This window comes from Hemicordylus capensis, chromosome 9, assembly GCF_027244095.1.
Source record: "Hemicordylus capensis ecotype Gifberg chromosome 9, rHemCap1.1.pri, whole genome shotgun sequence".
In the NCBI taxonomy this organism is placed as follows: Eukaryota; Metazoa; Chordata; class Lepidosauria; order Squamata; family Cordylidae; genus Hemicordylus; species Hemicordylus capensis.
In genome coordinates this window covers 20,758,369-20,781,088 of record NC_069665.1, presented here as the reverse complement: position 1 = coordinate 20,781,088, position 22,720 = coordinate 20,758,369, and the positions used below count along the sequence as shown (strand labels likewise).

Here is a 22,720-nt window from a genome sequence, read left to right as displayed (position 1 = left end):
GCCCCCCTTCAGATCCTGGATTACAATTCTCATCATCCCTAATTATTGCCCAGTGTGATGGGGATGATGGGAGTTGTAGTCCCACAACATCTTGGCACCCAGAGTTGGGAACCCCTACACAATGCTGGCCCTCCTGAAGATCCTGGATTACAACTCTCATCATCCCTGACTATTGCCCAGTGTGATGGGGGATGATGGGAGTTGTAGTCTCACAACAAATAGAAGAGCAAAGCTCTGCAGCCCTGGTGTAATGCAGTGGCTTAAACGTGAACTAGGAAGTTGCCGGGTTCAAATCTCGTGCTAGCGAGCAAAATTCACGAGTTGTCCTCGGGACTAGCTACGTTCTCTTCCCTTAACCCCTTTCTACCTGCAACACAGGGATAATGATGCCAACCTTCATTACAGGTTTGTTCCAAGGATCACTTAGATAAAAAGGTAGACATCAACAAATGATGATGAGCAGAAGGCGGGGGGAACTGGGTGGTCTTCTGGAGAACTCGTCCATGCGTGCTAGCAGAAAACATCTCACCATACCAGGGTTCGCAAAGGTGGTTCCCCAGATGTTATTGGACTACAACTCCCATGATCCCTAGACACACTGGCCTTTGGCTGGGGATCATGGTTGTGATAGCCCTACAACAGTTGGGGGCCTAAGTTTGAGTACCCCAACCATAGTATACCTGGGGATAGCGCTAGATTATCTCGAGTTCTGCTCAGCTTCAGCCCTCCTGCAGATGTTGGCCTACAGTTCCCATAATCCCTGGCTATTGGCCACTGTGGCTGGGGATTATGGGAGTTGTAGTTCAAAAACAGCTGGGGGGGGGCTAAGTTGAGCAGGCCTGACGTGGGGCAAGCAACCTTGGCTCTCCAGCTGTTGTTGACTACAACTCCCATAATTCCCAAGCAAAAGCCATTGCAGCCGGGGATTCTGAGAGTTGTAGTCATCAATGTCTGGGGATCCCTCTTAGAGGGAACACTGCTTGCAACTACAGTATGTGAAACATGGTGAATAAGGATGCTATAGGCTCTAGATCAGGCCTGCTCAACTTCGGCCCCCCAGCTGTTTTTGAACTACAACTCCCATAATCCCCAGGCACAGTAGCCAATAGCCTGGGATTATGGGAATTGTAGGCCAACATCTTCAGGAGGGCCGAAGTTGAGCAGCCCTGCTCTAGATATACATCACTGACCCATAGAACGGTTTTGAAAAGAGCTTATGCAAAAATTGGCACAAAATGGAAGATCTGGGGTTGCTTTTATCGCGCAAAGCTCTTCCACTAAGTTAGAAACAGACCTCTGTGAAGGGGAGGAGATGTCGGTCCATGGGCGGGCCCCTTTGGATCCCAATTCTCACTGCTGCAGTATTTGGGGGTTCTGTCAGATTTATCCTAACCGGCTTCCACAAGCAGAAAGAAACCAGAGAAAAATACTTCCTAAACCAACAGAGACAGAGTTCACTCGTGGGGACAACCGGGGACATCCAGTGGCGCAGGATCTGGCCTGCAATACCGAGAGGGCTGCAGCTGTACATTGTCATAAACTGTCACAACATATTTGAGCCGGGCTTAATTTGTGACTTGGTCACCACTTCCTTCAGCAAATATAGGGCAAGAGGCCGCCTCTGTCCCTATCGAAGCGACTGAGTGTGACAGATGAACAGGCTTGAGAGAGAGCATTGAAGCCCCATGCGATGTGTCTCTTCCTCCTTGGGGGTGGGGGCATGCAGGCACACAGCTTTCTTTTTGTCCTCTGGGGCCAGTCCTCGACATGGCAGTTGCTACAGCATAGACTGACAAAGCAGCCGAAGTGTGCATGTTTCCCTAAGGAAGGAGGAGGAATTTTCCATCACGTGCGCTTCCCCGGGGAGGAAGCAAGAGGGAAAGCAAATCTTGGCAGGGGAAAACAAACAGACAGCAAGACTCTTGCCTTCGTGCCCTGCTGTGGACTTAGAATAGTAGGGTTTTAAATGGGAAGGGTCCTTCGCGGTCTTCTAGTCCCACCCCAGCTCCCCCTGCTAACTGAGCAAAGAGGCACCTTTTGAAAGTGGTGGTTCTCTTTATGGAACAGGGGGAGAGCAACTGGCCCTATCCGTCCCCAGCACAGCATCCCTCCAGTGGCTGTGGCTGGTTCTATCTTGTGTTTCTTTTTTAGATTGTGAGCCCTTGGGGGACAGGGAGCCATTTTATTTATTTATATATATATATTTATTTATATGTAGACCGCTTTGGGAATTTTGGTTGAAAAGCGGTATACAGATATTTGTCGCATTCGTTGTATTCAGTGCAGGAAACTGCAACAGAGGGTCATAGGAACATAGGAAGCTGCCATATACTGAGTCAGACCATTGGTCCATCTAGCTCAGTATTGTCTTCACAGTCTGGCAGCGGCTTCTCCAAGGTTGCAGGCAGGAGTCTCTCCCAGCCCCTATCTTGGAGATGCTGCCACGGAGGGAACTTGGAACTTTTGTCATTCAAGCAGGCAGATGCTTGTCCCAGAGCAGCCCCATCCCCTAAGGGGAATATCTTACAGTGCTCACACATATACAGGTTGAGTATCTCTAATCCAGACATCCGAAATCCAGAATGCTCCAAAATCCGGAAACCACCACATCACGAGCCCGCAACATCATTGCGTTGAAAATTTTCTCACAATTCGTTTTCATAACATTTACAGCTACCTGTAGTTATCGTAAATTCAAAGCTTATTTGTTTTTATACTTTAAATAAAACCTAAAAAAAAATTAAAAATACACTGTACAGTAACCTTTCGTGTTTAGACTTGGATCCCATGCCCAAGATATCTCATTACAGTATGCAAATATTCCAATATCCGGAAAAGTCCGCAATCCGGAACACTTCTGGTCCCAAGCAGTTCGGATAAGGGATACTCAACCTGTAGTCTCTCCATTCAAATTCAAACCAGCGTGGACCCTGCTTAGCAAAGGGGGCAATTCATGCATAAATAAGTCCGGTAGTATATCTTACAGTGACGCCATCTTATACTTTGGTACAGGCATCATAACGCATTCTAGCTTTCCTTGGCACCTGGTAGGTAAAAAATAAATCCTCCTTCTTGCATAGCCGATTGCTTTAGCCTTATGTCGCCTGCCTGTGAGTTTAAAAAGTGCATATGTCCTAATGAAACAGCCAGATCAACGTCTGGTGGGCACAGTGCCACATGGACAGATGGGCATAAACGTTTGCAGCTAAAAGAGCAGGTCAGATATGTCTGTTAGGGCAAGAGCCCCTCCCCAGATTATCTAGTCTGATCTAATCTCTCACCCTTCTGTGTTCTTGTCAATTCTTATATTCTGGGAATAGGGGACACCTGAACAAACCATTTGAGTTCTGGACTCATTGCTGGAAGGATATATTGCAGCCCATGTTGGAGAGCCGTATTCCCTTTAACAGGGATTTCCAGATGTGGACTACACCTCCCCTAATCCTCAGCTAAAGGCCATTTCAGCTAGGGATGCTGGGAGTTGCAGCCCACAACATCTGGAAATCCCTGTTACAGGGAACACTGAGGGTGAGGCATTTTAGACCATGAGAGCACCAACCTCAAGGCAGGAAGGTGCAAAGAGTAGTTGCTGAAGATCCAGTGAGGTGCCATGCACACCAGGTATGGTCCGGACAGGGATTCCCAGATGTTGTTGACTACAACTCCCAGCCTCCCTAGCTGCAGTTGCCTTTATTGCACCTCTGCCGATTCATGTATCAAATGGGAGAGGAGGGTCTAATTTTTTAATATCAAAATGAGGAATACTACCATCTCTAGTAGCAGATGCCAAGGAGGGAACATGGAACCTTCTGCATGCTTCTTCCTCTTTAGCTGCTTCTCCTATCGGAGGTTAGCTATCATTAGGGCTACTTGATCTTTTGACACTGCCTCTCTAAACAGTGATGCAGTGCTTCAACCATACCAGTCTGTAAGGTTTTTCAACCATGATGTTTTCCTTCTTCCTGCCCTCCTCCTGCTTTAGATCTTTCCTTGCAATATTAATTGCAGAAGATGTTTCTGATGTCTCATCACGTGCCCCAAATATTCCACTTTCCTTTCTTTTACAGTTGTCCCCCACCAACCGCGGGTTTGCCAATTGCAGATTTGAGTATCTGCGACTGGCAAACTGTCACCCCCTTTGCTAACTGCGACTTGAGTATTGGCGGTTGCCGCCATTTAAAAAAATGTCAATTTTTTTCAGCTGCTTTCTGGGGTCAGGGGTCATTTCCAGGGGGTTGGGGTGATTTTGGGGGATTCAGGGCCGATTTAGGGGGCATGGGGGTCATTTCCGGGGTCATGGGGTCATTTCCGGGGGTCAGGGGACCTTTTGGGGGGTAACCTTTTTTGTCGATTTTAGGCACTTCAGCACTCACGATTCCCCTAACCCCCTGTTTAAAATGTAACCCTATGCCTCAGCATCCGCGAATTTGCCAACTGCGAGGGTTTCCAGGAATGGAACCCTCACGATCGGCGAGGGATAATTGTGTCATTCTTAAAATTTCCATTTTTGTATTCATTCTTGGCAGAACTTCTAAACTGGTGACTCTATCTACCCAGGATATTTTCAACGTTCTTCTATACATCCATGTTTCAAAAGCCTCAAGCTTCTTACACATATCTTTTCCCAGCTACACATTTATTGTGACTAGGGGTGATGGGAGTTGTAGTTCAGTGACATCTAGAGGAACCCTGGTTGGGAACCCACTGCCCTAAGGGAAGCCTCTTCCAGGGTTACACATGTTGTCTCCCATCCAAATGCAAACCAGGGCAGAGCCTGCTTAGCAAAGGGGACAATCCTTGCTTGCCACCACAAGACCAGCTCTCCTCCCCAGTCCTTTCAAGCATTAAGCAGGGAGGAGGGGGGAGTGATCATGTGCATGGTGGCCGCAAATTCTGTCCCCAGCTTTTTACCAAGGTAAGAAAAAAAGCCGTCCGACCCGGCTGCCGCCTCGCACATGATCACTCTCCCTTCCTCCTACCTTAGTGTTTGCAAGGACACAGCCGCCAATCGGGAGTACCCTTGGCTCTCCTACCCAACCTGGACACTCCCCCTTCCCTGCTGGTGGTTGTGTGAACACACCTGTTGTCTGCTACCCGCACCCGGCTTGGCTTCATTAGAAGGACCACAATTAGTGGACTCTTTGGGTGAATGATTACTCATACTTATTTGGACTGAGGGAGATTTCATGGGAACATACATAGGAAGCTGCCATATACCGAGTCAGACCAGTGGTCCATCTCTAGCTCAGTATTGTCTACCCCGACTGGCAGCGGCTTCTCCCAGGTTGCAGGCAGGAATCTCTCTCAGCCCTATCTAGGAGATGCTGCCAGGGAGGGAACTTGAGACCTAGATGCTTTTCCCAGAGTAGCTCCATCCAATGTTCCCTCTAAGACGGATTCCCAGATGTTGTTGACTACAACTCCCAGAATCCCCAAGCAAAAGCCATTGCAGCTGGAGATTCTGGGAGTTGTAGTCAACAACATCTGGGAATCCATCTTAGAAGGAACACTGGCCCCATCCCCTGAGGGGACCCTCTTCCAGTGCTCACACTTGCAGTCTCCCATTCATATGCAACCAGGGCAGACCCTGCTTAGCTAGGGAGACCCTGCTTACTACCACAAGACCAGCTCTCCTCCCATAGACCAGCACTCCTAGTTTGGGCAATACATGTATCTCCATTCAGCAGCGTTTTTCAGGTGTCCCCAAACTTAGGGGCCCAGATGGTGTTGGACTACAACTCCCATCATCCCCCGGCCACAATGGCTGGCCAAATTCTCTCACACTGAGTGAATCTTGCAGCTGGATCTGTAAACCAGGGGCCCTCAAATTTGACTCCCCAGATGTATTCAGATGTTGTCTCCCCAGATGTTGTTGCTGGAGGTGATGGGAGCTGGAATCCAACCACAGCTGGACACACAAGTTAGAGAACCCTTGGTTTCAATCGCCCTGTTTACCTTTTAGATCTGCGCCATCTCTGCTGACTAAACCCCACTTTTTAGTCCTTTAGTCTGCTGCTCCAGATACTGGGTTTTTTGTTTTTTTTCCCCTCGTTATTCAGTGTTGTTTGTTTATTACATATGATTGTTAGCCACTTTGAGCTCCTTTGGGGAGTATTTAGCAGGCTGTAAGGCTGCTTATATAGAAAATAAAATGGGCACGATTAGACTAGCAGAACTCCCAACAGGAAACCCTGCTTACATAATGCAACTGGGGGCACGGCTCACGAAATGATGGAAAATAGCAACAGCAAGGATAAGAGAGTTCCTGCAAGCCTGGGGGAGGATTACAGGAATCTGTGCCCCCACCCCATAATTTCAAGTCTCTCTCTCTCTCTCTCTCTCTCTCTCTCTGGGAGAAATGGCAGGGGGAGCTCTCTCTTTTTCCTTCTCGCTGTCCAGAATTGTGATGTCTTTGAAAGCAAGCTCTTTGGCACAATCTGCTGTACGTTTTGTATTTTAAGTTCAAAAGCACTGCTCACATCCCAGTATTTGTTTGATTTAGCAATCTGCATATGCCTTTTTCTCATCCTGGGCAAAAACATGCATTTTGGCAGGCACTCTGAGTCATGTTTGCAAGGACAGTTGGGCGAGAAATATGCTCTGATTCCATTCATTAAACGTTTTTAATGCATTGCCCGAGATAACATTCATTATTTTGAACTATACCCAGCCAAGACGATTAAGTTAAATGGATTTCAGAGGGCGAATGCAGTGGGTTGCGTTTTAACTATCCTACATCAGGGGTTCCCAAGCTGTGGTACTCTAGATGTTGCTGAACTACAAGACCCATCATCCCCAGCTACAATCTAATGTAGCTGGGGATAATGGGAGTTGCAGTTCAGCACCATCTGGAGTACCACAGCTTGGGAACCCCAGTCCTATGTTATGGGCGGCTTATACGAATATGAATATGACAAATATTTATACATGAGGACCTCGATCTTCACAGGGGTTCCGTTCCCAGCTGCAACCGTAAATATAGAAACCACAAATATTGAGTCATTGGGGGCTATGGGATTGTGGAGGTTAGGTTCCCGGCTGTCAGGAAAATCATCTATAATTACCAAATATCGACCAAAAAATCGGGGGCGGAAGGAAGCCCGCATCTCTTGCCCGGCCCCCACCCAAGGTTGACGTGGGTTTTTCCCTCTTTCCCCTGCCCCCACATATGCCAAGGTCAGGTGTCTTTTACCCGACCACAGATAGGCGAATCCGCGGATATCAAGGCCCTCCTGAATGCTGCTTTCCAACAAAAGTTCCCCAAACGGTTTACATCTAAATAAATAAATAAAATGTATTGTATGGCATTTGATCCAATATTTATTTACTTATTGGTTGGTTGGTTGGTTTATTAATCATTTTTGCCTTTATATCCCACTCTTACGCAAAGGAGCCCAGAGCGGTGTCCTTGGTTATGTTTATCCTCACAACAACCCTGTGAGGTGGGTTAGGCTGAGAAGAGAAGCAACTGGCCCGGAGGCACCTGAGAGTTTCATGGCTGAATTGGGATTTGAACTCGGGTCTCCCCAGTCCCAGTCCATGAGGCAACTGAGCGATTCGCATGAATGTGTGGCCTTGTATTGGACGTAGAAGCCAATTAATAACCTACTTCTTTGTTCAGGCTTTGTGGGGGCAGAGCTCCTTTTTAAAATTAAATAATTTTTTTGATGAGATATTCAAGCAAATTTAGACCATGTTAACAACGGTGCTGGGTCATTTACAAGCAATTGAAGCATTCCAATGAGTAATTCAGAGCAACATTATAGACTCCTGTTATACAGTTGATTACTGCTCTCTGCGTATTACATGGCTGCTGGAATTCATTATTAGACCTTAAGTACGCCAATAACTTCACCAGTTTGACCATTTCCCAATTTGTATGGGACCACTCAGAATTTTTAGGAATTGTCGTAGCCTTCCAGTGCCTTACACACCCCAACCTAGTTGATGTCATGGGGTTTCTCCTCTGGGGCAACTCAAGCTGGAGAGGAGAGCTAGCCTTGTGGTAGCAAGCATGACTTGTCCCCTTAGCTAAGCAGGGTCCACCCTGGTTGCATTTGAATGGGAGACGTGTAACCCCTGAAAGATATTCCCCTCAGGGGATGGGGCCACTCTGGGAAGAGCGCCTGCATGCTTCCATGCAGAAGGTTCCAAGTTCCCTCTCTGGCATCTCCAAGATGAGAGCAGAGAGCGACTCCTGCCTGTAATCTCAGAGAAGCCGCTGCCGGTCTGTGTAGACCAGGGGTGAGGAACTTTGGCCCTCTAGCAACAGCTAGTAATTGTGGCTGGGGATGATGGAAGTTGTAGTTCAACAACAACTGGAGGGCCAAGGTTCCTCACCCCCTGGTGTAGACAGTATTGAGCTAGATGGACCTATGGGCTGACTCAGTATATGGCAGCTGCCTATGTTCCTATATTCCCCTTAGGGGATGGGGCCACTCTGGGAAGAGCATCTGCAGGCTTGCATGCAGAAGGTTCCAAGTTCCCTCCCTGGCAGCATCTCCAAGATAGGGCTGAGAGAGACTCCTGCCTGCATCCTTGGAGAAGTTGGGTAGACAACACTGAGCTAGATGGACCGATGGACTGACTCTGTATAAGGCAGCTTCCTATGTTCCGAAAACAGAGAGGAACAATAATTGGCAGTGCTATATTCTGACACTATACTCTGCTTCCAGCTATATTCTGGCATTGTTGTCAAGTCTGAAAGCAATGAATGCACCACTGAGAGACCTTGAAAGGCCAAATTGAAGACAGATCATCCTGGAGAGAATCTCTCTATGTGGTCGCTAAGAGTCAACACCGACTTGACAGCACATAATTAATCAATCAATATTCTGGTACTGTTTATGCGCCCCCAAAGAAGGATAATCCTGGATTGGTTTACCTCTCTGATCTATAACTATTTCATTTTCATCGAAGCTTACGGTTGTGCTACTGGGGCCAATTTCATTTCTCCCAACAATTATTCTGTGCGTTCAGTGTCCAGAAAAGCACAAACGGTATCGCTTGTTTGGCTTAATACACCCCCAACCCCTTCCCCTTTGTTTTCTCCTAATGACTTCACTGACTTTGGCCATTTAAACACCAAGGGGTATAGTTTTGTTGCATGAAATAAATGAAACCCAGGCCTCAGCAGCAATTTCACTTGCACTAGGTATAAAAAACCAGAAAGGACACCCGGCAAAAATGAAATCAAATCGGGCTCTTAAATGTCACTGGGTAATAAACATGCAAAGAGAACTTCTTATTGAACACGCATCACTAGCGTTTTAAAAGCCAGGCCTGTTAAGGACTCCCTTGGATCCCGTTAAGGTCAAGCGAGGGAACGAGAATTTTTTGTAATGGGATGTTGATTAATTTCTAGACTGGAGAGTTTTGTTGTTTTTTTTAAGTGATTAGAATCTACAGGAGAAAACAGATAGCTAGGAGGGCTTCTTGATTAGGAAGCGTCAGTGATGGTTGAGAGCTGTATTTGGAAGTGCTTAATTCCCCCAAACGAGAGAGCGTGGGTTCAAGCATGCCTGGCCTGTATGCTCCCTGATGTAAGCATGAAAAAGCATTTGGGCAAGCCCTAAAGACTCACTTACTGCAGCCGGCGCTTTCGTGGACCAGACTCACAGCCATCAGACGCATTAAGTCATAGGAAGCTGCCGCAGACTGAGTCAGACCATCGGTGCATCTAGCTCAGTATTGTCTGCACTGACTGACAGCAGCTTCTCCAAGGTTGCAGGTAGAAACCAGCCCAGCCCTACCTGGAGATGCTGCCAGGGAGTGAACCTGGGACCTTCTGCATGCAGGTGCTCTTCCACTGATCTATGGCCCCTTCCCCTAAGGGGAATATCTTACTCACATGACATCTCCAAAGTGGACCTTGTTTAGCAAAGGGGGCAATGAGAGCCAGCGTGGTGTAGTGGTTAGAGTGCTGGACTAGGACCGGGGAGACCCGAGTTCAAATCCCCATTCAGCCATGATACTAGATGGGTGACTCTGGGCCAGTCACATATCTCTCAGCCTAACCTCCCTCACAGGGTTGTTGTGAAAGAGAAACTCAAGGATGTAGTACACCGCTCTGGGCTCCTTGGAGGAAGAGTGGGATATAAATGTAATAATAATAATAATAATAATATAGTTTTCTCTCTGCGTCTCAAGAAGACAAGGATTGTAGAATAGAACAATATCGGACCTCTGAAAAGTATAAGCATGCATATGTATTCAGTACTTGGTTTGGGCCCCTTTTGCAGCAATTACTGCCTCAATGCGGCGTGGCATGGATGCTATCAGCCTGTGGCACAGATGAGGTGTTATGGAAGACCAGGATGCTTCATTAGCGGCCTTCAGCAATTCTGCATTGTTTGGTCTCATGTCTCTCATCCTTCTCTTGGCAATGCCCCATAGATTCTCTATGGGGTCAGGTCAGGCGAGTTTGCTGGCCAATCAAGCACAGTACACTGTATACTTTTCAGAGGTCCGATATTGTTCTATTCTTCAATCCTTGTCTTCTTGGTTCCATGTAATATTCTAATTTTCTGAGATTGTGGATTTGGGGTTTTCATGAGCGGTACGCCATGATCATCACAATTATAACAAATTAAGGCTTGACTTATCTCGCTTTGCATGTAATGCATCTGTCTCATATGTCAGTTTCACCTTTTAATTTGCATTACTGAAATTAATGGACTTTTGCACGATATTCTAATTTTCCGAGTTTCACCTGTATATACACACACACATATGGGGATAGAGAGGACTATACCACCTGCATTTCAAGAGGCTCATTCACACAGTCAAAAGCTGGGTAGGAGGAGCATCCATCCTCCGGGATCCCAGGCCTGTGTGTGCACCCAAGAAACTACTGTGTGTTGGTGAAAATCCAGAGAAGAGGAGGCGAAGCGATCACGTGCCTTCTGTGATCTGGGCAGGGTGCTGGCTGTCAATCTGGGACGGTATTGATGCTGGCAGTCAAGATGGTGGAGGGGAAGTATGCCCTCCTACGTCAGTCTCCCAATGCACAATTGGTTCTCAGGAGCATGCACAGATCTGGGATCCTGGCTGGACACTGCCCAGCTTTCGATTAAATGAGCCCATTGTCTTTTGACCCCACCATCTGGATACAGAGGCATGAGTATACATTTGTAAAACAAAAGGCCATGAAATACAGAAAATAGGGCTTGACACCATCTTTGGCTTCACCGTGTACATTTTCTCGCAAGGGTTCTCAAGTTCAGGCCACCAGATATTTGCTGGGCCACAGCAGCCAGAGAGAAGACAGCCCTGTAGCCTTAGCGGCCGTATACTGAGTCAGACCACTGGTCCAGCTAGCTCAGCATGGTCTGCACAGACTGGCAACGGCTGCTCCAAGCCTGCAGACTGCAGTCACTCTCAGCCCTATTTGGGAGGGATCTTGGAACCTTCTGCGTGCAAGCAGGCAGATACACTTCCCAGAGAGGCCACCATCCCCTAAGGAGAATATCTGACCTTGCTCACACATTGAGTCTCCCATTCAAATGCAAACCAGGGTGAACCCTGCTTAGCAAAGGGGACAAGTCAAGTCATGCTAGCTACCGCAAGACCAGCTCTCTTCTTGGATGCCTCGTTCTTGGCTTCAAGAAACGCAAGTCAGTAAGCCCTCTTCCCTTCCATACCTGAGCCTTGGAGAAAACAGGAGACAGCCCAAAACGGAGGTTCTCAACCTTGGGTCCCCCTGGTGTTGCTGGACTACAACTCCCATCATCTCCCACCTCGATGGCCAGAGTCCCAACATCTGGGTACCCCTCCCCCCAAAAAAAAGAAATAGATTGTGGAGACACTGAGCAAAGCAGGTTATAGATGGTTTAGTGGCATATTCAAGAGGGTTTTTTATAAATTTTAAAAAGTTGCGTGTTCAAGAGGGTGTTTTGTGTTGTTTTTTTAAAATCAAGAATAAAATGTATTAAGGGCAGAAACAGGTTTTTAACAGCTGGCCTAGATAACAAGACAAACTCACAGCAACATCTGCTAGACATGAGTATTCCAACATTCCCTTCAAGGATACGGCTTGTGTTTTTCCTTACAAATATCTGACAGCATTATATTAGGAACAAGATGGGTTGATTATAGGTTTTTAATTTAAGTCGTGGATTTCATGGCAGGCCCACAACTGTGTACCATAGCATATTTGCAAAAACAAGGCAATTAGCAAAGCAATTGCATGCCAGTATTAACCAGCAGTAGAATTTACACTGAAGAAAGCAAGAGTTGTTCCTCCCTCTCTCATAAGACTAAAATCCAGGGTCATCCAATTAGACTGATTGGCAGGAGAGTTAGAAAAGATGAAAGAAAGCACTCTGCGAAGAGCGCATAACTAATTTATGGAACGCACTGCCTACAGATGTGGTGATGGCCACTAACCCGAACAGCTTCAGAAAGGGATTGGACAAATTTGCAGAGGACAAGTCTAGCAGCAACTGCTAGTGATGTTGGCAGCCCTCAAACACGACATGTTAGTTCCTGGAAACTGTGTCTGAACCTGGAAGCCCTTTTCCCCATAGGAAAGAGTGAGGTCATTCACACAATCCAAAAATGTGTTCTACCCTGGTTTGGGAGTTGTGTGTGCTCCCAGTTTTTGGTTGAGGGGGGAAATCTGGGTAGCTTTTCCTCCTACCTTGCTTCCACACAACCAAAAACTGGGAGCACACGCAGCTCCCAAACCTGGGTAAAACACAGTTGTGTGAATGACCTCAGTGTTGTAGATTGGGGAGGCAGGGCAGGTTGGTTGCTGAAATAAGGATGGATGCCTATTTTTTTCCTACTGCTGTCATTGCTGGTCAGTCACAGATATGCAGAGGTGCAGCAGAGAAGTTGACGGTGGAGCATCAGAAGTTGCACACCCTGAGGCTATTCACACAACCGCTCGAAAGCGGGCTAAGGGAGCCCAGCCTGCTTTCAAGTGGTCATGAGAACCTCCAGGAGTCACATGGCTCCTGGCAGTTAGCCCATTTAATTGCCACTCACACATACACACACACACACAGAGGAGGTTAGCGGAGTGAGTGCTCCGCTAACGCCATTTTGGCGATCGTGAGTCACTACCGCGTGGCTCCGTGCTGCGGTGGCTCGTGAGTAGACCCCTAACCAGAAGGCTGCAGCCAGCCTCCCGGCCTTGGGGGTCTCCCAGAATGCCCCGCGCATCCTGGGACTACTGGGGCGGTCAGTCCGGCCACCCAGGGCTAGCTCAGTATTTGGTAGCTTCCTTTGTTCCTATGAATGTGAATCTTCTTTTTGCTTTATTGTGGACTACTGCACTGAGGGTCACGCTGCGTGTTGTCCATCTGGCTCCAAGGTGGTTGTTTTTATTTGTTGTTGCTTGTCTTTGCATTTGCTTATTGTGATTATATAGTGGAAGTACTCCAGAGTCTCATCTGAAGAAGGGCAGAGTATGTTATCATCAAGCTGGGACAGGTTAAGCAGAGAGGGAGGGAGAAGGGGAGAGAGAGAGAGAGAGAGAGAGAGAGAGAGAGAGAGAGAGAGAGAGCGAGCTTGCTCCAGCCTACCCATTCTGCTTCCTGGGCAGAGTGAGACTTTGAACCCAGTTCTCCCTGACCCATGGCCAACGGTCCAATGGGTGAGTGGTGGGCTACTGCAGGCAAGTGATGGTGATGGCGGTGGAGGGCCACCAAAAGTTCTAGACCAGGGCTGCTCAACTCCTCCTTCAGATGTTGGCCTCCAACTCACATAACCCTTGGCTATTGGCCACTGTGGCTGGGGATTATGGGAGTTGTAGTCCAAAAGCATCGGGGGTGGGGGAGGGCCTAGTTGAGCAGCCCTGATCTAGACACAGGCCACCAGCAATGCTGATATACTCAAAGCCATGGCTCATGTTTCTTAAGCAATTCTTGTTCTGATAATTATGCATGTGTAGAGCATGGGGGTGGGGTGTATTCCCAAGATGTGGTACTCCAGATGTCGCTGAACTACCACTCCCATCATCCCCACCCCCAATAATTTGAAGCTGGGAATGATGGGAGTTGCGGTTTAGCAACATCTGGAATATGACAGGTGGGGACCCCCTGATCTAGAGCAGGAATTCTCAACGTTGGGTCCTCAGATGTTATTGGACTTCAGCTCCCATAATCCCCAACCAAAGGCTACTGGGGCTGGGGATTATGGGAGTTGAAGTCCAAGAACATCTGGGGACTGAACGTTGAGAATCCCTGATCTAGAGGATCGAGGTGTAGTGCTTGCTGAAGGCCAAACTACATGTTACACCAGAGGTGTAGTATGACCCTCATTTCTGAACTTAATAAGCAGAGATGGGGAGGATTGGGGCCACCGCATTTGGGGCGGGGAGTATTTCCTCTGTTTCCCTAGTACCATAATCTCAGCGAAAATACCCCACGGCTGAAGTTGCTCTTTTCTTGGGAGCAAAGCTACCATTGGAGCCCGTCTCTTGGACGCCAGTCTAGTTCAGCTCCTCCACCGGTCTGCAGAACTGACGCAAGGCTAGTTGTGATACCAGCTTGAACACTATCAGTGTTTAATAGGGTCGCAACCTGACCCCTTTCAAGATTAATTATCTCGCTTTTCGCCTTCATGCTTGGAAAGACAATTAACAGCTTGTTCTCAAAAACTGGGGAAATACCGTTGCCTGCTGTCTGAGCCAGTGTTTAATTCATGCTTTGCTAGAAGGGATGGGGTGGATCCTTTGGGCGGACATCCTGACTAACACTGCAGCTGTTTCTGTATTCCTGATCCCTGTACAGGGGTGAGAGAGGTGGTTGTTGCTGATCTCCCCTTCTCCACTAGCTGGACCCAAGATCTCATCGGGACATAAGAAGCTGCCTTCTGCCGAGTCAGACCACTGGTCCCTCTAGCTCAGTATGGTCTACACAGACTGGCAGCAGCTTCTCCATGGTTACAGGGTGCAGTCTCTCTCAGCCCTATCTTGGGGATGCCAGGGCAGGAACCTTCTGCATGCAAGCATGCAAATGCTCTTCCCAGAGCGGCCCCACCCCCTAAAGGGAATATCTTCCAGTGCTCACATGTAGTCTCCCATTCAAATGCAAACCAAGGTGGACCCTGCTCCTCCTCCTTCTCTGCCACCGTCAGCCCCTCAGAGCATTGCTGACACTGCCACCTCAACACCAACATGGCGGCCTCTGGGAGTGGATTCTCCAGACAGCGTCCCACAGTGCCCTGAGTGGTTTAGCACTGCAAGGGCGGAGCTTTCCACATACCACCTAAGGCTGTTATATAGATAGATAGATGCTGGGAAAGATCTCTGTCTGAGACCCACTGCTAGTCTAAGTGGGTATTACAGGGGTAAGGGGACAAAAGGAGAGCTGGTCTGGTGGTAGCAAGCATGACTTGTCCCCTTAGCTAAGCAAGGTCCATCCTGGTTGCATATGAATGGGAGACTAGAAGTGTGAGCACTGTAAGATATTCCCTTCAGGGGATGGAGCCACTCTGGGAAGAGCAGAAGGTTCCAAGTTCCCTCCTTGGCAGCATCTCCAAGAGAGGGCTGAGAGAGACTCCTGCCTGCAACCTTGGAGAAACCGCTGCCAGTCTGTGTAGACAATACTGTGCTAGATGGACCTATGGTCTGACTCAGAAAATGGCAGCTTCCTATGTTCCTAAGTAGCCTGACTCAATAAGGTCATATGTTTATAAAAACCAAAGCTGTACCACTGTTTCTATTATTGTGACTTAACATGTAGATTGTGCAGCACATCTGAAGTGACACAGTCCTTGCCCAGAAGGTTTCTACTGCTTCCTTAAGCAGACAAGACAGGGCAGGGGGGAGGCAGAAAGAGACTTGAGACGGGTAGCAAGGATGAGAGCTGGTCTTGCGGTAGCAAACATGGATTGTCCCCTTTGCTATGCAGGGTCTGTCCTGGTTTGCCTTTGAATGGGAGACTACATGTGTGAGCTATTTAAGACATTCCCCTTAGCGGATGGGGCTGCTCTGGGAAGAGCACGTGCCTGCTTGCCGGCAGAAGGTTCCAAGTTCCCTCCCTGGCAGCATCTCCAAGATAGGTCCCAGGAGAACTCCTGCCTGCAGCCTTGGAGAAGCCGCTGCCAGTCTGTGTAGACAGTCCTGAGCTAGATGGACCAATGGTCTGACTCAATATACAGCAGCTTCCTAGGTTCCTATGATGCAGAAGCTGTGAGAGCCAGGTGGTGGTGAAGGAGCAGAGGAGTGGTTGAAGAAAGCCTTGCTAAAGAAGTCGGTCTTGAAAGAGAGGAGGAACCCAGACAGTGGAGTGGGAAAGGCAAGGATACTCCCGAGCTAGACAGCGGGGAATGATGCACAGCGCAAAGGTGCTCAGCCCCAGCGGGCGGACAGGGCAGAAAAGGCAGCCTGGCGGTGGCAGGTAGTTCCGGTGCTGGGAGGGGGCATGTGGCTGTGAAGGCAGGTGGGGGTGACAGGGGAAATGAAACTCTGACAGCCCTGGTCTCAGCACTGGCCCCGCCCCCTTGCAACTGATGTCAGATTAGGGGCGGGGCCAATGCCCCGGAGGAGAGACTATCCCTCCCCAGCCAACATTTCATTGAAATGCTGGCTGGAGACGAGTGCCTCATGCTTCCAGCTGGCAAGCATGGACGAGGGGGAGCCTTGAAAGGCCCCCAGACTATTGGGGCCTGGGGACAATTGTCCCTTCTTGCTGAGCGGTCGCTACGCCCCTGGGATCAGCATTTAGCAGCCTGCCACAGAGGCCTTGAGCTGCCACTGTCCTCAGCATCAGCACCCACCTGCTGTAAGGCAACCGTACATGTGCAACTTTACAGTTGCTGGTATTTGTATCAATCCATCAATACTTAATTACAGTCACAGACCAGTACAATTTACAGACATGGTATTTGTAAGAAATGCTGCTTGAGCTCTCTGTTTCTCTCTCTCTCCCTCTCTCTCTCTCTCTCTCTCTCACACACACACACACACACACACACACACAGAATTCTCTTTTTCGGGCGCTGCAAATCCATCCCACTGCAGTCCTATACAAACATTTATGCAACGCTTTTAATTAAAGCATCTATAGACCAAGGAGGCCATCCATATTCTAGCACGGTGGCTTCTTGGAATATGCTTCTGAGATCTGCAAATTGGATTGGGCTGAAATCTAACGGCAGGACTGCGGACTCGGGGCTGAGTGGTATCGATTGACAGTGTGGTTGGCAGAGATGCACAAAAAGGCTTTTTTCTGTTGAATCACCTAGAGCAGGGCTGCACAACTTCGGCCGGCCAGCTGCTGTTGGACTACAACTCCCATCATCCCCGATGATTGGCCAGTTGGTGGTGGTGGGGGAGTTATACCTTGGAATGTGGAGTTCCCTGCTTTGGGAGAGCTGACTAGCTCCCTTGCTTTCTTGTTTTTCACCTGCCCCTGGAGACATTTTGCTTTGACTTGTTATGACTCTCCCCCTTCTGTTTGGCTTATTTGCTTCCTTGCTGTTGACTGGTTTGATTTGTTTCTTTTTACCATTTTGATTATCTTGTCGGTGTTGTGGATGTTAGCTCCCCTGGGCTTCCACGATCTATCTATCTATCTATCTATCGATAACTAAATGGGAGAAACAGGACTTCACAGGTTTGTTGGCTCTCAGATATGCAGGGGCCGTGCTGATCACTGTTGAGCCAATGTGAGAGATTTTGCAGGGGGTAATGAAGTCTCTGACAGTGATTGGCTGAATTGCCTTCGTGTCACAGAAGGGTCTGGGCAGGCAGAAGGACTTAGGAGAAGAGGGGTAGAAAAAGCTGGTTCAACACATTTTGCTGCCTGAATCATAAATGACACCCACTTCCTTCTCTCCTCTTTTTCCTTCTATTAAAATCACACCTCTCCTTCCTTCCTTCTTTCTTGTTCTTCCCCTTTCCTTGATTTTCTGTTCTGTTATCTCATCCCTTTGCATTTGAGGGCAGATGTGAAATTAAGGGTTTGTTTGTTTGTTTGTTTATTACATTTATATCCTGCTCTTCCTCCAAGGAGCTCATTACATGCTTTTTTTTAATCCTCACAACAACCCTGTGAGGTAGGTTAGGCTGAGAGATACATGACTGGCCCAGAGTCACCCAGTGAGTTTCATGGTTGAATGTGGATTCGAACTCAGGTCTTCCCGGTCCTAGTCCAACACTCTAACCACTATGCTATGCTGGCTCTCTTTGGTTACCTCTAAACATGGAAGGTTAGTAAGCAAGCTCATTTACAAGCGAGCAAGTATGCTAAGCAAGCGTGAGAAATGCCACCCAAATCTGTCCTCCCCCCCCCAAAAAAAAATCTGTTGAAAGGGAAATTGGGGTGCTGCATTTTGTTGTCTCGTGTTTATCAAATAGCACATCCTGAATTAATTTCCCTCTGTGCTCTCATTTTCATTTTAACATGCGTTGTGTGTGTGTGTGTGTATTTCAAATAGATAATGTAATATCTTTCTGTGGTCAGAGTTGGTAATGAAAATGTCAAGGTGAATCCTGCAGCCAAAAGCAGAATTGGTTCCCATCCTATTGATCACAGAGCACTGGAAGCAAGCCACCTTGTCTTTACATTTTCCATTTGAATAATGGATGGCTGATATCCATCATTGGTCAAAAAACCATAAGCAAGATTAAAGGGGCTATACATAGTCGCCTCAGTTACCAGCATGCCAGAAGGCAAGTGGAGGCAGTAGCCACTTGACTGGCCATCCAAGCAGAAGCCATTTATGCACTAAGTCAGGATGCGGCCCAGGAGTCTGATTCAGTGCACAGATGACCTCTGTCTGAACTGGGATGTCAGACGGTTCAGGCAACTGGCTATGACTTGTTGAATGGCGAATCCTACATGTGAATGGGTGTCCCAGGTGTGATTTCTCAGCCCTGTCGGATAAACAAGGTGTGATGACACTGATTATCAACAGCAACCTGAAGGGAAGGAGCCAGCCAAGTCAGGAGGGCCAGGGGTGCTCTCCATGGTGCTTCCACACCTGCTGAAAGAATCTTGGCCAACAATATCTGGGGGGCCCAGAACCTTCGGTTGCCCCTTAGGCTCCTGCTCGCAAGCAGGGCAGAATGTGAGACTGTGCATGCATTTCTTTCTTTTTTAAAAAAAGGAAGCCAGTGTCCCACCAATTGCCGTATTTTCTGGCAGAAACGCCGCATTGGCATAAACACAGCACAGAGGGGGAAACGCTGGGGGGGGGGAGTTTAGAAATGCCACATTGGCATAAACACCACAGCTAAACCAAGCCAAGTACCAGTAAATCAAATAAATATGGCTGCTCCTCCTCTACCACCTCTGTTGCTTTGAGGCCCTCTCGGCCAAACTGGAGTCTCTCGTCTCAGCCGTGTGGAGCCTCTTGCCCTGCTGTGCTGCCGCCGTGCCTCCTTCCGCCCCTTTTTCTCACGTTAGCTCCGCATCGGCATAAACGCTGCAGGTGCCTTAAAAGAATTTTTATTTTAAAAACATATGCGCTGCAGCGTTTACACTGAAAAATATGGTAATTGTTGGAGCTGAATCCAGTGCCTTCTTTTCCCCCTTCCTGCTAAACAATTGGTCAGCAGGATTTTTGGTTTTTAAAAAGGTGGGCCTGTCCATCTGTATTCTTTGGGAGTAGAGCCTAAGCCTGTGTTTTGTAATTTCTCCATCTTCTGGCCCCTGATTCTCTGGCTGCCTGCTTGGATGGCTTTAAAAGGCGCTCCGATAAATCCACGGAGGACAGGATGATCAGTGGCTACGAGTCTGGATGGCTATAGTCCGCCACCAGGCTCAGAGGCAGGATGCCTCCAAATAACCATTTTAGGGGAGCAACAGCGGGAATGGGGGCATGCCTTCATCAGAACAGAACATGCTTATGGGCTTCCCAGAGGCGTCTGGTGGGCTACTGTGGGAAACAGGATACTGGACTAGATAGGCCTTGGCCCTGATCCAGCAATGCTCTTCTTAGGTTCTTATGGCTGATTCACTCATGCTTCTATAGGTCTTTGTTTCCAGCAAGAATATGTGGCCTTCGTGTTTGGCATTTAAAGTGCAATTAAGCATTCTCTGCTATCATGTCCTGTTCGAGACTCAGAGTCTCCATGAGTTCACCAGACCTTGGAGAGCAATAAAGGCTGCTCCATGCCACACTGGAAAAAACGGCGCTCCAGCAAGATCTAGTACCAGATTGCCAATTCTTATAGGGGCTGCCTCAGCACGGTGAATTTGCTCCACCCCTTTCGTAGGAAAGGCTCTGTTCCTTAAAGGCGCCTTGCCCAATTCCTCAAGCCCTGACTCCAGCAATGCTATGCGGGGGGGGGGGGGCTTTGCTAGAATTGGTGGGTCCTTAAGGAACTCCTCTGAGTGGGAGGACAAAGGCAGAGCTCTGCCCTCAGCTTGAAGTGGAGGTGCTGGCTGAGCTCCGCCTCATGATGGGGGCGTGTCCCGTTGTCAAAGGATCACCCACGATCTAGATTCTAGATCGTTCCTAGCTTATCTCAGTTCCTGAACTCCCTACCTCACCCCCCAAATTGGTGGCAAAGGGCCCCATTGGCAAAGGATCACCCAGGATCTAGATCCCAGATTGTTCCTAGCTTATTTCTGTTGGGAATTCTCTCTGGTGAGAGAATCCCTTTCTCATTATAGCAGAGTGCACAGAGGCACAACACAGCGGAATTTGGTTAGGCATGTGTGTATGCTGAGAGTAAAGTAACTTGGAGCCAGTTCATAGTTTCATATCAATATAAGGAGTATTTATTAGAGAACTCCATTCTAGATAGGAAAGTGAGGAGATAGGATCTCCAATCTCTCTATCCAGCTGGATGCAGATGGATTCTTCATCTCTGCACACATGGTGCAGGAAGAGAGGAGCTTGCATGTTGCAAGGGATAAGGAAGGGAAGGGAAGGGAAGGAAGAGGAAGTGGCCAGACAGGAAGGAAGGAAGTCCCTAAGAGTAGCAATCTACATACCAAAGGGATAGTGTCAGAGCAGTAGAGAAGGGATGACCAATGTCTTGACCTCTCTAGCCCTCTGACTCACTAGTCTGTCCCCCTCTGTCATTGAGACACGAGATAGCGCAAAGTCCTTCACTTCCAACAATTTCACCCCCTGAACTCTCTACCTCGTCCCCCATATGGGCGGGGGGCCTGGATCTGGGGTTGTGACAGACCATTGATTTTGCACTGATATGCTAAATATGCCTGTGATTCCTTAATTGTTGCAAAAACCAAATATAATAACCCTCTCTCTCTTATTCCCCCCCCCTCAATGTTCCCCCTCCCCCCAGGTACAGATCCTCTATACGCTACAGACCCGTTCCTCTGTACGTTCCTGTTAATGTTACATAAGCTTGTACACTTATTATTAAACCACTGATGGACTACTTTATTCAATAATCCTCAGCCAAACAAAAAGGAACCTATTTAAAAAATGGAAAAAAGAAAAAAAGACCTCATCAAGAACTAGGAACTTTAAAGATGGACAGAGAGAGACTGGAAAAGAAGCATGATACATTCTACGGGGGAGGGGTAAAGCATATTTTTTGGGACGTTACAGAAAGGTTGGTCACTTGAAATGATGCATCTAGTTTCCAGAATCTATGGTATAAACGCCCTGTTCCACACAAGGTATCTATGATTTCTCTCTTTTTATTTTTCCAACGTCTTTATTTTCTACAATGTTCCTCCAACGATTAATTTTGCACGAACTGTTGAACAGTTGCTTTTCTGATGAAATGTAAAGATGTTGCGGGGGGGTGGGATTGGGGCCAAAGTCCTTCTAAAGAAGGGCACTATTTTTAGTAGATGATTGTGGTTAGCCTTTTTTTTTTTTTAATTTCTTCTCTTCCCCTCCCCTTCTCTTTTTGAATTAAATTATTTCTTTTCAAACCCTTGATTTTTAAAAAAGGCACATCTTACCATAATGAATATTCACTGTCAATAATATTTATTTTTAAATAAAATGATTGGAAACAATGTAGGACATTTGTTTATAAACCATATTGTATATTGCTGAATAACAGTTGAATTAAAAAAAAAGAGATTTTGAAATATTTTTTTTCCTGGACCTAGGTGTGAAATTCAATTTGGTTTGGCTTTGGTTTTTTGCACTGCAACACTGGATTTGCTTGCCCAGAAAGGTTTCCATTTTTTTTCCCCTGTGTAAAGCCATGCACTTACATTAGAACACAGGAAGCTGGCTTATACTGAGTCCGACTATTGGTCCATCTAGTTCAGTATTGACTACTCTACACCAACTGGCAGCAGCTCTCCAAGATAAGGCAAGAGATGCCAGGGTTTGAAACTGGGACCTCCTACATGGTCCCATAGAGCAACAACTCTACCATACAGCAACAGGCTCATCCCCAAGGGGAATATTAGAAATTATAAAAATCACTGAAGTTTTAAAGTATATGCTCCATGGGAACATATGTAGCTGCTTTACATAGGATCCTAGGAAGCGGCTGTATATTAAATCAGACCACTGGTTCATCTAGCTCAGTACTGTCTTCACAGACTGGCAGCGGCTTCTCCAAGGTTACAGGCAGGAATCTCTCTCTGCCTTATCTTGGAGATGCTGCCAGGGAGGAAACTTGGAACCTTCTGCTCTTCCCAGAGCGGCTCCACCTCCTAAGGGGAATATCTTCCAGTGCTCACACTTCTAGTCTCCCATTCAAAAGCTATCAGGGCAGACCCTGCTTAGCTAGGGGGACAATTCTGCTTAGCTAGGGGGCCACAAGACCATAACGGGTCTGACCACTGGTCCATCTAGCTCAGTATTGTCTACTACACTG

At 47.6% G+C, this 22,720-nt stretch overlaps 1 protein-coding gene across 3 annotated transcripts in view; it reads left to right on the top strand.

The window, feature by feature from the left end:
* Positions 1-21,981, top strand: part of VSTM2B (V-set and transmembrane domain containing 2B) — a 48,868-nt gene extending 26,887 nt beyond the window's left edge. For all 3 annotated transcript variants that reach the window (XM_053271632.1, XM_053271634.1, XM_053271633.1), the window contains exon 6: positions 21,215-21,981. In XM_053271632.1, the coding sequence (XP_053127607.1) occupies positions 21,215-21,303 (89 nt within the window). In that variant the 3' untranslated portion in view covers positions 21,304-21,981. The remainder of the gene's footprint in view (positions 1-21,214) is intronic.
* The last annotated feature ends 739 nt before the right edge of the window (positions 21,982-22,720 follow it).